This window comes from Triticum aestivum, chromosome 7A, assembly GCF_018294505.1.
Source record: "Triticum aestivum cultivar Chinese Spring chromosome 7A, IWGSC CS RefSeq v2.1, whole genome shotgun sequence".
Taxonomy (NCBI): domain Eukaryota; kingdom Viridiplantae; phylum Streptophyta; class Magnoliopsida; order Poales; family Poaceae; genus Triticum; species Triticum aestivum.
This window is the reverse complement of record NC_057812.1, coordinates 112,927,129-112,945,028: the sequence shown is the minus strand read 5'-3', so window position 1 is coordinate 112,945,028 and position 17,900 is coordinate 112,927,129. Positions and strand designations below refer to the sequence as shown.

Sequence of the window (17,900 nt, the reverse complement as noted above, 5' to 3'; positions counted from 1 at the left end):
AGCTATTGCCTTGACCTGGACCTTCATAAAGACATGCACCTAAATTTCACAAGAGAAAAGAAAGTGGTGCTAGTCAGGAGCCACATGCTTCGCACTCATGGCCATGGCAAATAATTAATAGCCTTTGTTTAGTGAAACATTTTCTTCAAAAAATAAATAAATAGAAGTGATAATAAAATGATGCATATGCTTCCAGCGAACCAAGTTATATAAGATGGTAGAGCATTATAGACAGAACAACAGTAGTTCTTACAAAAGTGAAAGAGAACAACAAAGAGGTACTTCAAAGTTTGCCATGGTTCTGATGTGGTCTTCCACCGGGACTCAAATTGCAACTCATGAGATTGGGAGATATTGGGAACCGCTTGTATGTGTATTGGTCATCACGACCTTCTCCATTGCCCTTGTTGCCTACTTGATGTGAACGTCCCACTATTGCTGTTCTAACCTAGGGTAAGTGGCCTTGGCTTGGGGAACAAACTTGTGGGACTCCGGGTACAATATGGTCGTACTGAACTGGGCCACGTAGTCTGTAGATTGAGTTCGGCTCCATGCCTCCATATCAATCCTCAACTTTTTTGGAATGCGATGGATAGATACTGGGGTATATTCTGAAGGATTCCGCCGCATGCTGTGCGCAGATATATATACGGGATGACGTACTCTTTTTCGAAAAGGGAGGGCTCCCCGACCTCTGTATGAGAATGATGCATACGATCATTTTATTAATCCAAATAAATAGGATCCAACAAGGTCTCACAGTCTCCAAAAGCAAAAAGTAAATAAAAAAAAGGCTCACACAGAACCAAAAAGGCTAGAAACACAAACTAGCCAAAAGAAGGATGCCACAACCGGCTGGCTAAAAAGAGATAGGTAAACTAATTGTCTATCCTATTACATGACCGCCATCCAAACCGGTTGAAGATATCCCGAGCTACCGTCTCCCAGCGGATAGATCCAGTAACCAAACGCTCCCTGGCCTCCGTCGAAGTGAGTAGCGACCAGGAATGGATCAGCGTCGTAGCTCTGAAAATAACCTGCAAAAAATGAATGTGTGTTGTCCTGTTAAAAACCAAATCATTCCTGCAATTCCAGAGCGCCCACACCAAGGTGCAGACTCCTACACGAATATGTCGCGCTAACTCGGGCTCTACCCCGTTAAGCCACATTCTAAATAACGTGTTGACTGAACTTGGTGGAGAAATATTGATAGCAATATGGACTGTCCTCCATAAAACTTTAGCTAGTGGGCAATCAAGAAAAATGTGTTTAATCGTTTCATCCCAATCACAGAAACTACACCTAGTAGGTTCTGTCCAATTACGCTTTGTCAATTTGTCCTTGGTTAAAATAACTTGTTTGTGGAGAAACCACATAAACACTTTAATTTTCAAAAGAACTTTGATAGCCCACACATGTTTGGAACTAGGAATCGAGCTTGAATTGATCACATCAACATACATTGATTTAACTATAAATTCTCCCGACCTAGTAAGCTTCCAGCGTAATTTATCGGGTTATTGGGAAAGTTGAACGTCCATCAGTCTCCTTACTAGATGTAACCATTCTTCCCAACGATTGCCCACTAACGCCCTTCTGAACTGAATATTAAGGGGGATTGATTGAAATACCGTTGCAACAAAAACCTCACGTCGTTGAACAATACCTCTCCGAATAGGGGCTTATGTTGGATTGGCACGATATATATAAATCCAAATAGGATTAAAAAAGAGGTAAATTGTGTCTAAATAATTAGACAACTAGGAATACTAATAATCTTCTCCTATCCTACTTTTTGATTCATTTAGTTCTTCAATTAACTCAAAGTTCTTTCTTTTTCTTTAAAGATTTCTGCCTTCCTTAAAATATCATAAACAGTTCTTGTTGGTTGAGCACCCTTTTCAAGGAAATAGAGAATAGCTGGAACATTTAAACAAGTTTGATTCTTTATCGAATCATAAAAACCTACTTTTTGAAGATCTCTTCCTTCTCTTCGAGATCGAACATCAATTGCAACGATTCGATAGACAACTTATTGGGATAGATGTAGATAAACAACGCCCCCCCTAGAAACGTATAGGAGGTTTCCTCCTCATACGGCTCGAGAAAATGATTCGAATTTCAGTCGATAATAATAGAAATTAGACTATGACGTGCATTAATTTCCTTACAGAAAAAACAAATTTCATTTATGCTCATGACTCAAGTGGGCTAATTTTGCCTGACAAACTTTGAAGGCAAAATCCTTCCAAAATTTTTGAGTCGTCTTTAAACTCTTTTCTTTGTCTCATTTCGAACGAATTGACTTTTATTCCTTATTCTAATCCAACTCTGTTGTTGAGACAATTGAAAATTGTGTTTACTTGTTCTGGAATCCTTTATCTTTGATTTGTGAAATCCTTGGGTTTAGACATTACTTCGGGAATTCCTATTTTTTTTCTTTCAAAAGAGTAGCAACATACCTTTTTTTATTATTTCCTTCGATAAAGCATTTATCTCTTCTATAGAAATCTAATAAGAGGGATTGATTCTGATATACTTTTATTGGACTTTCTTCTTATTTTAACCTTTCGATTTATTTCCATATTAAGGATAGACTGACAAAGTTGGCCTAATTTATTATTTTTCACTAACCCTAGATTCTTTCCCTTGATAAAAAAATTCCGTCCTCTCGAGCTCCATCGTGTACTATGTTACTTAAACCCAGCGCAAATTTGGTTCGGAACAAATAGAACAGGCTATGTCGAGCCAAGAGCATTTTCATTACTATGGAAAATGATGGATAGCAAAATCCACAATCGATCATGTCCTTCAAGTCGCACGTTGCCTTCTACCACATCGTTTTAAATGAAGTTTTACCATAACAAACATTCCTCTTTTCATTGCAAAGTGGTATAGAGAATTGATCCAATATGGATGGAATCATGAATAGTCATTGGTTTAGTTTTTTTATACTAATTAAAACTTGCTATCTATGGAGCAATATGGATAAAAGAAAGTAAGTATTTATCCAGGAAGCCTCCGCCAAGATCCAATTTATTTAAACCCATATTAAAATTCTATCATATGAATGAAACATAGTTTGAAAAAGACGACTAAACAAGTTTGCTTAAAACTTATTTATTCTTAAATTTCCACCCTCAACGGATGGCTCGAGATGATCAATCTTGAAGTGAGAAAAGAAGGATTGACTCTTCCTCAATAAATAAACTATCAACCTCCAAAAAAGTTTAATTAATTTAATTACTAGAATTAGAATTCTAGTAGTAATATATCTTTTCAGTACCAAAAACAATTAACTATAATAACTAAATAAACTATTCCAATGAAAAGATTGAAATTTTTTGGTAGTTATAGAATTCTCGTACTTCTTCAACTCGAATACCAAAAGGAAGAAAAAAATATGACTAAGTGATTTTATAGTAGAGGCATATCCTGAATGTGCATGATAGATCCCATTTTTTCATGAAAATAAAGATAGTCAATTTGACTGGACTTAAGACTTTATTATGTTTTCTGAGAAAGAATAAGATATCATTATTCTCTTTAATAAACTTTTGTCTCGTACGGAATACTATATGATTTCACCGTTTGTTTCATCAGAAACAATCTGGGACGGAAGGATTCGAACCTCCGAGTAACGGGACCAAAACCCGCTGCCTTACCACTTGGCCACGCCCCATTTCGGGTTTTATGCGACACTAATAAACACTAGTATGTTTATTTGTTATTCGTCAATACCATTTCAATTACATAAAAAAGGAGGGATATTCTCTTGCTAGTATTCTACACATGCGGATAGGGGTACCTCTCCGAGCCAAGTATCCTCCCAGAATCTCGTACTGGCTCCGTCACCAACAATAAACTTTGTCCTATTAAACAAGGAAAGCTTTACTTTCATAAGCCCTTTCCAAAAGGGTGAATCAGTTGGTCTTACTGTGACCTGAGACAAAGTTTTGGTTTGAAGATACTTACTACGAAGGATTTGTGCCCAAGTGGCGTCAGTTCCGCTAGATAACTTGCACAACCACTTGCTGAGAAGACATCTGTTTTTGACTTCAAGATTCTCAATCCCAAGACCCCCTTGGTCTTTCGGTCTACAGATGATATCCCATTTGGCTAAACGGTATTTTCTTTTTAGCTCATCACCCTGCCAAAAGAATCGGGATCGATAAAAGTCCAGTCTTTTGCTAACACCAACTGGGACTTCGAAGAAAGACAAAAGAAACATAGGCATACTCGTGAGAACCGAATTTATCAGAATTAAGCGGCCTCCTTATGACATGAGCTTGCCCTTCCAGCAGCTCAGTTTCTTTTCAAATCGGTCCTCGATGCACTTCCATTCTCTGTTTGTCAGCTTATGATGGTGGATTGGTATTCCTAAGTATGTGAAAGGCAAAGCCCCCAAATCACACCCAAACAATTGCTTGTAGGCCTCTTGTTCATCATTGGCTCTACCAAAGCAGAACAATTCGCTTTTGTGAAAGTTAATCTTTAACCCAGTCAATTGTTCAAATAAGCATAACACTAGCTTCATATTTCTCGCTTTTGCCAAGTCGTGCTCCATAAAGATGATTGTATCATCGGCGTACTGGAGGATGGACACCCCTCCATCAACGAGATGAGGTACAAGGCCCCCCACTTGACCAGCCTCCTTAGCCCTTCCTATCAAAATTGCCAACATATCAACTACAATGTTGAACAAAATAGGGGACATCGGATCCCCTTGTCTTAGGCCCTTTTGTGTCTAGAAATAATGACCAATCTCGTCATTCACTTTAATTCCAACACTCCCTTTTTGCGTATATGATTCAACTTGGCGTCGCCAGACTTCATCAAAACCTTTCATACGCAACGCTTGTTGTAGGAATGGCCACTTTACTTTATCGTACGCTTTCTCGAAATCCACCTTAAAAATAACTCCATCCAATTTTTAAGAATGTTGTAGGATGACGTACCTGGAATAGCAAACTGGCTTCTTATGCTGAATTCTTGTTTTTTAGCTGTACATTTTTTAAACCCCGAAGCAGTGGACTCTACTGTGGAGGAGAATCATTGATCGATTCATCTCGCCTGTGGCCGTAAGCCTGTATATAGCTAACTAAAACCCTCGCTGTGCGTTGATATGAATACTGCTCTTTGTGCTCCATTCACGGATAAGGAAATATGTGATGCGTTGTTCCAGATTGGGCCACTAAAAGCCCCGGGTCCAGACGGATTTCCGGCTCAATTTTTTCAGCGGAATTGGGCTTTAAGGAAAGAGGATGTAATGATGGCTGTCAGGTTGTTCTTTGAGACTAGACACATGCCGGATGAGGTAAACTCAGCTACTATTGTGCTTATTCCTAAGGTTGCGAATCCAAAGAAGCTGAATGAGTTCAGACCAATCAGTCTATGTAACTTAGTTTACAAGGTCATCTCTAAGTATCTGGTAAATCGTTTGAGACCTCTCCTTGATGTTATTGTTGCTCCTGAGCAGAGCGCCATCGTCCCTGGTAGACTTATTACAGATAATGCTTTCATAGCTTTTGAGTGTATGCATACCATCAAACAGGAAAGGAATCAGGAGAATAGTTTCCGTGCTTACAAGTTGGACCTATCAACGGCATATGACAGGGTAGACTGGAATTTCCTAGAGCGAATGATGCAACATTTGGGTTTTCATCACCGGTAGATACAGCGGATTATGGCGTGTGTAACCTCGGTGAGATATAGTGTTAAACTAAGTGGAGCCCTCTCGGATTTGTTCGCACCGTCACGTGGACTTCGGCAGGGTGACCCTCTATCCCCGTTTTTGTTTTTGTTCGTAGCTGATGGACTTGATGCTATTTTGAAACAGAAGGTCAGACAAGCAAAGATTTCTCCTATTCATGTGTGTCCAAGGGCGCCAGGTATCTCACACCTCCTATTCGCGGACGACACTTTAATGTTCTTCCGTGCTACTCAGGAAGAAGCTACCTAGGTGGGAGATGCACTGGCTATTTATGAGCGCACTATAGGACAATTCATTAACCCGGTGAAATGTTCTATTTTATTTGGCCCATGTTGTGGTGACAACGACAAGCAGGAGGTTGTGCATACCTTGCAGGTTGAGATGGTGGGATTCGATGATAAGTATCTGGGTCTCCCCACACCATCTGGTAGAATGTCGAAGGGCAAATTTCAAAATCTACAAGAGCAACTTACTAAGAGTATCTTACAATGGGGAGAAGCGGCGTCACAAGGGGCAAAGAAATTCTCATTAAGGCGGTTGCGCAGTCCCTACCTACATATATCATGGGGGTTTTCCATTTGCCCCGGAGTGTTTCCGATGATCTTACTCGCATGGTACATAACTTTTGGTGGGGGGCCAAGTAGGGGAAGAGGAAGACACATTGGCGTGCGTGGGATACATTGATTAAACCAAAAGTGCAAGATGGCATGGGGTTCCGTGACTTCAGACTCTTCAATTAGTCACTTCTGGCTAGACAGGCTTGGCGTCTTATTGCTTACCCTGACAGTTTATCTGCACATGTGCTCAAAGCATGATATTACCCGGCGGGACGTCTGAAAGATACGGCCTTTTCGGATAACTCATCCCAAATATGGCAGTCTATTGTCCACAGTCTTGAGCTTCTCAAGAAAGGTCTAATTTGGCGCATTGGCGATGGTGCTTCTGTACGTATTTGGTGTGACCAGTGGATACCACATCCACTTGTAAGGTTGCCAATATTACCCCAGGGGCGCTGCCGCCTTCGTCGTGTTAGCGAGCTCCTGGACGACCGAGGAAATTGGAACGTGCAACTACTTAATCAACATTTCATGTCGATAGATGTCATGGAAATTATGAAGATCAAGGTGGTGCCACAGTTGGGCGCCTGAGCGTACTGTATCGTTCACAGTCCGGAGTGCTTATCGTCTATCCTATGACGAGATTCACCGTCAGACTACAGTCGCATCGAGTAGGGCACCGGACGGGCGACATGTCGTCTGGGCACTTATATGAAGATGCCCTGCTTCACCAAAGGTGCATATATATCTTTGTATGGCGTTTGGTCAAAAATTCATTGGCTACTTGGGTGAATAAAAAATCACGAAAACTTGAGGTGTCTAACCTTTGTCTGTTGTGTACAATGGAACTGGAGGACATATTCCACACATTCTGTAGATGCCCATTGACTGCTGCTTTTTGGAACGGCCTGCAGGATAAATGGCTATTGCTGGACTTAGCTTCAGTGATGAATATAGGCCGTGAGTGGCTTTTTGATCTTCTGTACAAGCTAAATGAAGATGATCACATGCATGTGTTGATGGTGCCGTGGAGTAGTTGGTATGTACGTAATGAAATAGTACACCATAAGCTACCACCTCCAATTGAAGCTTCCTGCATATTTCTGATTAGCTATATTGAATCTCTTCGATGCATCAATAATTTTCCAACCACTGACATCATCAAAGGGAAGATGGTGCTACCGCCGATTGGGTATAGTTCTACAATGATAAATACACCAACACAGCATGCAGCCACGGTCCAATGGTCTGCCCCGCCGGCCGGTCGCGTGAAGTTGAATGTTGACGGGTCGTTCGTTGATACCGACGGTGGATTAGCAGGAGTCGGTATGATCCTATGTGATAATGCCGGCAACATTATCTTCTCTGCTTGTCGTTTCATCTTGCATTGTTCCGGACCGCTCTAGGCTGAGTTGTTGGCGTGCGAGGAGTGATTAAGCCTTGCTCTACAATGGTCTACTCGCCCGGTAGACATCGAGATGGACTGCATAACGTTGTTAGTCACACCCTTGCTGCTTTCGAACGATGGGCCGAACTGCAGTTTGGTTGCACTCTGGACCTGCAGACGTTTCTCTGCTATGTAGGAACGAATATTCCAACAGTTGAGCAATGAAATCCTTTTAACCCCGAAAAAAAACCTCGCTCTGCGGCCCAGATCAGATCCTCCACTGAACATATTCGAAAAAAAAATCCTCCGCTGAACGAACTAACCGACCCTTGTGCACGCTGTATGTCTCCATGCCTTTGACCCTCACGCGGTGCAGCTGTACGTAGGTGCGAGAAAGACCGACCGAACAATTAACAGCAAATCGCACTGATCGGTCGAGGAGCCGGGTCCAATGATCTTACATAATCAAAGTCCCGTGGGAGTGAACAAGAAGCCAATTTGTGTCATCCCTATGACATATCTTAGAATCTATATATTTATTTATCCTGAATTCTTATTAGTGCGCACACACTATTTGGAGATTGTGAATAGCCGCTTCATGTAGGCATGCATGTGTGTAATTTTTGTCTGCTAGCGCATATCTCTTTTGAAATTTAATGCATTCACACCGGTCATATCAGTTGGAAAAAACAGAGTACAAATGCATTTATCTCGGGTTTTCAAAATTTTTAAAAACCATATCTTCCAAACAGCGCATCAAAATTCAGATCCGTCTTCACTGTTGGATTCTTCGCGACGAAATCTTTGAAACTAGATCCCGCATGATTATATTTTGACAAATTTTTTGATGCCAACTTGATGCTATATGGTGCAACTTCAGAACTACATTGTGCTACATGATGTAACTTTTTGCAAAACCAGTTTTTGGAGCTGCATGATCTAACTTCATATGAGGTTGCAAACTAGCAACCATGACAACTTGATGTGCAACTTCTCTAATGTCCTGGCCAACTATCTAGTAGTTAATATGCAACCCTTGTCCCTACTCGTGGATGTGTAGTTTTTTTAATAGTTGACACACTCTGCCCCACCTCTCCTACCAGCGATATGTGCAACTTAGTTTGTTGTTTGAGCCAACTACATATTACTCGATGTGCAACTCCCCCCTACTTGTGGATATGTAGTTTCAGTTGGGGCAACAAACGGAGTTGCATAAAGTCTGCTAGGCAGTTGACCGATGCAACATATGAAGTTTTACATCTCACAGGCAGCGATAGTTGGATTGTGAAAATTCCATATTCATGAGGGTAGTGAGAAGTCACATATTCATGAGGGTAGTGAAATCTGCATATAAACAGGGCACTAAAGTTTGACATCACACTAGATGGGTGGTTTGGACCGAGTGCTGCTAGAGAAATCACACATCCACGGGGTATGAGGGAAAGTTGCATATCATTGGTAGACAATTGGCCATCGCAATATCCGAATCTGCACATCCACTGCTATACAGTTGGCCGATGCAGGAAACAATTAAAGCACAACCATGGGGAGGAGAAAAGTTGCACATCAACTACTGGGCAGTTGGCCTGCGCAGCACATGAATTTCCACATCTCACTAGAAGGAGTTAGTTTGGGGGTGGAGGTACCATGAATGAAAACTACACATCTACGCGTAGGTGAAAAGTTGCACATCCATGGCCAGGTAGTTGCACGTCAACAGCTAGGCAGTTGCACAAAACTAAGACTAAATTGCATAAAAGAATTGTCGAAACATACCATGCGGGATCTAGTTTGAAGAGCACGTCGCGGAAGTTTCGACAATGAAAATGGGTCTTAATTTCGATACGGGGTTTGAAAGTTATTTGATTTCAGAATTTTGAAAACCTGAATTAAGTGCGTTCACACATGTTCATGTTGGTGATTTGCATTTACTTTTTAGTTTTTCTGTTCATATATTTTCACTCTTTCTAATATGGATTTACACTACTCACAGTGGAGAGTAATTTCGACTAGTAATATACATATGTTACTAGTCTATATTGCTAAATCCACAGTGGATTGTAACATTGTATGGTGTCATGCAATACTTTGTTTATTAGCTTGTAGACTCATCTTATATTGATATGTGTGATGTTACTCATAGTATGAGTAACTAGCTATGTTACTCAATTCATTTCTCTCCTCATTAAATCACTGCTACATAAGCAAATTTGTTGAGTTGGACCTTATGTTACTGCTGAAATTACTCCCACTATGGGTACTCTTAGGGGTCAAACTATTTCTATTTATAGATTATTAGATGGACAAAATAGTTTTGATGTTTCCTTTTTCGTCTGGCTGCTCCGAAGAGCTGGGGAGCAGCCGACCGCTCCCTAGAACATTCCTTTATTTATTTATTTATTCATGCAGTGCGTCATTAGTATAGCCCACGGTGCGCCATTAGTATGCCTCCCAGGGGGCCATATTTATCCATGTGCTTTGACATACTAATGGCGCACTGGTGGATGATGCGCCATTAGAGTCCTTTTTGCAGTGCGCCATTAGTGTGCTGAGTGGTGCGCCACTAGTATGAATATTAGGGATTTTTTTCTTTTTTGATATTTGCACAGGTTACAGAACATATTACTGCACATAATATAGAGAGCACAACATATAAACAACAGATTTATCGAATACAATAGAAGATTATCTACGAATACAATTCATCATATTAGTCTCGGAATTTAAAATACCAAACAAAGTTAGAACATTACAAGTCTCAAAACCGCGAGTAGCGAGTTTGTCTTCACATTACAAGTCGATATCGATCATCTAAACTACCATCACATAGAAGAGAGCTGCGGTCATCACGATTAGCATCATCGCGATGAAAATGGTCTTCATCCGGTTCCTCCAACGCTCCCTCCTCTCTCCCGCTAGATAGCTCACGTATCTAACTTCCGCCTCCGCCCTAATGGTGTACCCTTTGTAACTGTTACCGCTGAAATGGTGAACCTGTCTCCAACACTCCTCCCAGTCATCGTAGACTCCGGGAAGGCATCTCTATGCACTAGCCAAACAAAACGTTAGTAACAATTCACAGACAATACATAAGCAATATATAAGTATGCAACAAAAGGATCGGAAGAGAAAAGCAACACATTAATAGCACGATTCATGGTCCTACTAATAAATAGCATCGATTACATATAAGTTGAACGACTGTCCAAACCAAAAAGATATACAAGTTCATTAAAGTTTAATTACAACATGAGCCAATCGATGTTTCAGAACTACACATAGCATCACTACTTTCGACTCGACTCAGAGACTGGAGCGTGGATGAAGCCGCCGTCTCTCGTGATGGTCATGAAATCGCGGGCGTTGTCAGCCTGCATTTGTAGCGTTGTGTCTATCTCACTGTTGGACAGTTGATATCTGAGGTAGGACTGCCCCGAGGTATGAAGGACATCTTGATGGATGATTTCCGCAAACTCCGACTGGATGCGAAAGAATTCTTGTCTGATGTCCGCGTCCTGGATTGCCGACAATCTTGCGGCCCAATCTTTGAGATTATTTGGTAGCAGAAGGTGATTATGGTCCCGTACGATCGCCCGCATGTGATGGAGGGCGTAGTAGGCATCCTTATGACCGCCAGGCGGCTGCTTGACGCAGGGGAACGTCGTAGTGTGGGCGAACACGTGCTTGCCGTACCTACGAACTGGCCTGGTGAAGGTGCCTCCAGATCTGGCGTAGCCGGGGAGAACATCATCAAGAACTTTCTTGATATTTGTGTAGTCTTTCTTCGACTGACGGTCCGAGTTGAAATACGTGGCCATGGAATATTTCGGGCTTAAGAGGATGAGTGTGCAATGTGTGTCACTGCACAAAACACGGAATGTTAAAAAAAAAGAACGACCGAAATCTAAGAAATCATATGTTACGGGGCGGTGAGGGGATGACTTACTTAGGAAAGTAAGGCACGAGGAAGTTATCCTTATTTGGGTTTTCCAGAATGACGCCTTCGAGGTAAGAACTCGCGACTTGTCGGTCCCAGCGCTGCCCAAGATCTTGGCACACATGTAGAAGGGGTCGACTATCACGATGTCCGGGGTCTTGTCTCTAATGATCCACATCTCCATACTCAGCGAAAATAGCCGAACGAAGGTGTAGTGCAGCGGATGAAGGTTAAACATAGCGAAGATGTCATTAAACCGCAGGACGATTGTACCCCCGATGGCGTTATCTACAAAGCCCTTGCCCTCTGGCACCTTGGCCATAAAAACCGGGTATGCCACATCATTCTCGGAGAGACGCCGCTTCTCCAAAGAAAGAACACTATCATGCAGACTCCGCATAGCATCGGTTGCAGCATTGAGCAGATTAGTCGGTAGCATCGGCCTACCCGCCACATGCACCCTCCTCGAGATATCCTTAGGTGAAGGTGGACCGTCCTGAGCACGGATCGTACTCGGTGCCGCCTGGCTGGCACCCTTGTTACTCTTTTTTTTCCGTCCCTTCTTCTTCTGCTGTAATGGGATCGAGTTCTGCTTACAGACCGTCTTCTTGAGTGTGTTGGGGCTGATAATATTTGGCACCTCGGCTATATGAGGCTCGGTGAAGGCGGCAGCTGGAGGCGTCTCCTGAGAACTGAACGTCAGACGACGCCTGTTGCAATTTGGTTGCTCCGTGGTGCCAGCATGATCGCGGTCGTCTTTTCACTACACCACGGTAGAGCTTATGTGACACACTTCTGTTGGCAAAGGTCCACTAGTCTCCACGAAAAAACTGTCGGGGTAGCTATGAAGTTTTGTCCTTGGACCATGTGTCGGCGTAGATACATCATTGTTGACACACTATGTGTCAGCAACTACAAAGCAACGACTTAGCTGTCGGCAACTGGCTAACAACATGTTGTGTGTCGGCACATGTGTGGGTCCTAACAATTTATGTGTCGGCGTAGGTACATGCTTAGTGACATCCAATATGTCGTCGTATGTAGGGTGTATGGACACGGAATAAGTGTCGGCGTAGGTACATGCTTAGTGACATCCAATATGTCGCCGTACGAAGGGTGTATGAACACGGAATAAGTGTCGGCGTATGTGCACACGTGTCAAGCGACTGAACCTTGGAATTTTTTTCTTTTCAAAATCCCGAAACTTGGAAAGTTGGCGTGCCATTTAGGCGCGAGACGGGAATTTCTTTTGGCTGGCCCGTGCAAAATACCCCTCAAATCGACCAAGTCCATAACCGACCTGTGCCAGCCGCCGCCCTTCCCATCCCTATCCCCTCGTCCGCGCTCTCAACCCACGCCCTGCCGCCGTCGCCGCCGTATTCGCTCTCCACCCACGGTACTGCTGTTGTCGCCGCCGTCCTCGCGCTCTGTCCGAGATCCAGCCGCCGTCCTCGCGCTCCGCCCGAGATCCAGCAGCCGTTATCGCGCTCCGCCCGAGATCCAGCCGCCGTCCTCGCGCTCCGCCGGAGATCTAGCCGCCGTCCTCGCGCTCTGCCTGAGATCCAGCCGCCGTCCTCATGCTCAGGGATCAACCCCCTCCCTTGATCCCCATCCTCCCGCCCCCAACTTCGTCCGCCATCTTCCTCGCGCTTCTCCCCTGTCGACCCCGCCCCGGGCCCCAGCCCTGCCACGAGCTCTCCACCCGTGCTCCCCGTTCCTGCTGCCGCCGATAGAGATCCATCCACGAGCTCTCCATACCGCTGCGCCCCTCCTGAAGCCAGCCGTCTGTTGCTGCAGATCTCCGCACAGACTCGTCTTTTCCAATAGGTAAGCATCGGCTCCTCCTGAGATATCCTTTTCTGTACTGCTGCACAATGCGTGCTTGTGCATTGCTGAACTTTAAACCATATGTCATTGCTGAACTCTGAAAATTAGGGTAACACTTCCATATCTTCTGCTAAGATCTGTTTATTCTACAGTTCTTATTCCTATTTACATGAAGCACTTTTGATTGTCAATACGTATTTCTAAGTTATATAGTGCAAACGATTGAGTTGGCTTCAACTTTGTTGTAGAACTGAATGTTGTTTGTTCTGTAACATCTTGTAGTTTCTGATGCTTCATGGTTTTATATTTCTTTTTGTATTTTCTGATGCCGGTATATGGGCTGAATAATATATGTGTAAAATCATATCAATTGAAACTTCAATTGGAAACTTCAATTGGTCTTGCTTGCAGCGATACTAATATGATTTTCTTTTTGTATTTTCTTCAATTTGTCTTCCAGCTCATCTGAATGATTTTCACACAGCTAATGCATGCTGGTATAATGTTTTTTTCTTCCCTAAAATAGGAAGCGGTGGGTGACGGAATGTCAAGGCGTCTGGTCAGATGACCTGGGTCCGTGGCGAGTTGGTGGATCTCGACTACAGGAACATCATAGAGGCAATGATATTAGGTTGGTCTATTGCTAACACAACATGTTTAGAATTGCAAACTTTTGCTCTTCTGTTTATTTTTTCTGACTAAAAGTAGCAGTTTTGCTTCTGTATTAAGATTTGAACAAGAATCTATAAAGGCCTCTAAGGGAGCAGAGGAAAGAAAAGAAAACGCCTGATAGTGTAGAGTGCACTTCGGCAGTAAGGTCAACACGAGACTACTCATGAAACGCCTCCATCAGGAGGCAAAAATATACAGATACGAAGATTGCATGCCGGGAAGCTTTCTTCTATTTAGGACTTAAGATACTCGACTCTCTAAGTTCAGAAGTAAGTTACTTTTTGTTCTGAATGATTTACAAACATAATACATGTTAGTCCAAGAAAAGACCTTTTTTAAATTGTAATCCTCATGTAATACCACTCGATTTTGTTTTTGCACAACTAGGCTGATAACATGCTCATGAAAGCTGATAATATGCTCATAAAAAGACCACTCGAAGTTGTAGAAGGTCCACACCCTAATGCAGCATAAAGTTGGACTGGACTTAGTATTCTTGCTTGGTTCTGGTTATAGGTTTTCTAATGGTTTTTCCTCCCTTTGCAGTTGTTCCAATGGGATGTAGATAGTAGGATCGAGACTACAATGTCACATGGTGGAAGCAGGTCAGTTGCGAAGAACAGGTTCTATTATGCTCACTTTATGCATATCCAGTTTAGAAGAATTTATCTTACATCCTATGACTGTGCCTGCAAGTTTGAAATTTTAATTAATCTAACAAATGACAGGAGAAAGTGATGTGTGCTAGCCGTGAACTTATTGGGTTGCTTGTTCCTTGTAGAAGAATCCGTTCTGATGAGCGGTGTAAATATTAGGTAATGTCGTGAAACGTAAGGTAATCTCTCAAGCATATAAGTTAGGTATTTTACTCCTAAGTGTAATGACATATGACTCTGTACCATTCGATTGCATATCTTAATATTCCCAAAATATTCTAATTACCTTTACATTCTGGGAGGGTGGTACTAAGCTATTAAATGATACACAATGGGAATAGAGTGGGCATTTACTTTATTTGGTTGTAAATACGAGCTTGGGTTTTTCAGGTAGCATCTTATAGAAAGCAAATTATATTTGGTGCAAAATTTACTGTATTTGAATTGTAACAATGGTGATCTATTATTTAGATGGGTGTACTTCAGTGCTCCTATTTCTAACATGTCTTACAAGTTATTGCTGCAATATGCGGAATTTAGAGCTGGTACTGGTAATGTGTGATTTGACTGATGCAAACTAAAAATCTCACTGCAATACAAGTATTCTTTTTAATTGTCCGATGGCAAAATAGGTAAATAGCTTGTGAGCAGACATTCTGAACCAACTATGTCGCGAATGACTATGAGGCCTTCCTGCTTTTCCATACCTGTAATACTCTTCTATTTTCATTTCAGTTTTGTACTATCTTGGCCCTGGGGTTGTGGCTGTTGCACATGCTCTAGGAAACAATCTCCCAGTTTTCTGCTCGAATTGACAGAAAGTTGGAAATGCGGAGATTGTATACATATGTGTCGCCCAATTTTGATTAGCTCTTTATTTTGCTGGAATTTCGATTAGCTCTTTTTTTCTGGAATTTTAATGAGCTCTTTTGAAGTCCATGACCCTCTCTAGGAAGTCAGAAATTTCATTCATTCCTTAGACATGAGATATTGCACACTTGCATGCATAGTTTAAGGAACAAACATCATATCTGGCTGTATATGCCAAGGCGTTGGACCTAGAATTGTGTTGTTTTAGGCTAATTTGGTAGTAGATCTTCTATTCTCTAAACTTAAGGACCAGCCCAAAGAAGAATTGTCATGATTCTCCAACCATTTAATGTGTGATGTTGAGCACGTAGTGCTATCTGAAACAATAAGAAAATCTCGAGGTGCTTTTAACACATTACACATGTAGAATGTGGACTGCTAGGAGATATGCATTTAACAGTCATGTAGATTGAATGGCATCTTCATGTAACATAGCTGAGTATTAGTTTTATCTTGAAAGTATATGCTAACTTCTGCAGGTTCAAATCACTCGGAAGAATATGAGAAGTGGGTATAGGAGGAGCTCGAACATTAGAGTGGCAGGGGTGGAGCAAATGATTACAGGGCCTATCAGCAGCTGGGCATGGGCGTGGTGGCGGATGGAGTGGGAGACTTGGACATGAGCATGCACCGCGGAGCTGCAGGTGCTTGGTTGATTGGCGATCCGATGCTAGGGAGAAGAAGATCAGGAAGGAAGTTGTGTGTAGAATGATGTTTTCTCTGGAGAAAGGAAAAAAGGAAGATGCAAGATGCAAGATAGTAAAAGAGAGGGCGTGCAGGCTCAGGACCAGCCAACTTAATTGTAATCATGAATCTTATGTGTGTTCTGGACTGGTGCTCAAGTGTTCTGGAGTAGAAATCTTGTGGTCATGGATATTACTCAATTGTTTGGACCATTTAGTGTTTGAACTATTTTAGAGCAGCGAATAGGGGTCCTTTTATGTGATTTGTGTTTTCTGGATGGTTGCCAAGATGGCCAAACTTTGCTTTTGTGAAGATTGACTTGTGTTTGAACCTGTGAACAATATGTGTGTGTGTATTTTTGTTACCATTTTATCAATGATCGTGCAATGTGTTCATCTTGATATTGTTTGTGGATAACAGTTGAGCATTGTATATAACATTTGAATTAGAGCAGTATCCAATTGTTGTTTTGGCTGTGCACCATCTTACCAACAGTTTATATGTCGGCAAAAACATTCCAATGCAGAAAGTGCAGGCAAAAGTAAACCCCTAACTAGACAAACCATGTGTCGGCAATACTAAATGCCTTTAGATAGACTAAGTGTTGGCATAGGTTGGGTGTACATTGACTTACCATGTGTCAGCATAGGTAGGGTGTATATTGACTCGCCATGTGTCGGCATAGGTAGGGTGTACATTGACAGATTATCTGTCGGTGTAGGTAGGGTGTATGCTGACAAAAAAAGTGTCGGCGAGTGAACTTCTGTCGGCAATACCTTTCCCAACAGCAAGTCCTCCGACTGTTTTATCTTCTGTCAGCATATGTGTTAGCTACAATTTATCTGTCGGCAAAGGTACCCTATGCCAACAGGTAGTTCTGTCGCCAAAACTTGACCATGGTGTAGTGTTTTCAGGGTTGGGTTCTTGAGAAGGAGGCCCGAAGAATTCGTCACCGTACCCATGTTCGGCAAAGTACTTATCGACGTTGGTAAATGTACCATCGTTGTTGTCGTTGTCGTCCGGATCCTGTGCCATATGCATGTTCGGATCCTGTGCCATAGGGATGTCCGGCATGTCCGGTAGCGTTGCGGCGGTCTTGCCATGGCTTGGCGCCGGCACGACTGGCGGTGTTATCTGTGGGGTGGTGTCCCTCGCCCCCAAACGAATCAGGCTCTTCGGCCAAAGCAGGGGCCAGCTTACGCAGGCGCTGAGGGTCATCACATCATCTTTGTCGGCCCCAGTGGGTCGAATCGGAGGTAACAACTCGTCGCAGCCTGGCAGCACCCGAACCAGTTCAACCCTATACACGGTGGGTGGCATCGGATTACCGTGGAACACGGGGTTGCCCGTTTGAAGATTCTGCCCTTGGCGACATCGATCAACTCGCCACCCACGAAGTGCAGGAGAGTGCATGGAACGTCGGCGGCGCCCTGCGAAAACATGTAGAGCGTCAGGGATGCCCAGTCAAAGGCAAGGAGATGAAGTCATCAGACGAGAGGCTTAATTAGTTACCGTGATGGCGTCGAGCTCGGCTAATGTCGAGGCACCGCCAACGGCGAGCGTGCAACTGATGGAGGGGCCGCTTGCTGCCGAGGTG

The 17,900-nt window shown here is 42.8% G+C and overlaps 1 protein-coding gene across 1 annotated transcript; it reads left to right on the top strand.

The window, feature by feature from the left end:
* Positions 1-12,693: 12,693 nt before the first annotated feature.
* On the top strand, positions 12,694-16,704 carry LOC123153136 (protein transport protein sec31). The gene is made up of 5 exons (XM_044572401.1): positions 12,694-12,712; positions 12,824-13,421; positions 13,948-14,052; positions 14,640-14,698; positions 14,822-16,704. Exons 1-4 carry the CDS (start codon positions 12,694-12,696, stop codon positions 14,656-14,658), a joined length of 741 nt encoding a protein of 246 aa, XP_044428336.1. The 3' UTR covers positions 14,659-14,698; positions 14,822-16,704.
* The last annotated feature ends 1,196 nt before the right edge of the window (positions 16,705-17,900 follow it).

Coding starts and splice junctions, on each gene's coding strand:
- LOC123153136 (XM_044572401.1), top strand. Junction 13,422..13,947: donor AGACTCGTCTTTTCCAATAG/GTAAGCATCGGC, acceptor TCCCTAAAATAG/GAAGCGGTGGGTGACGGAAT.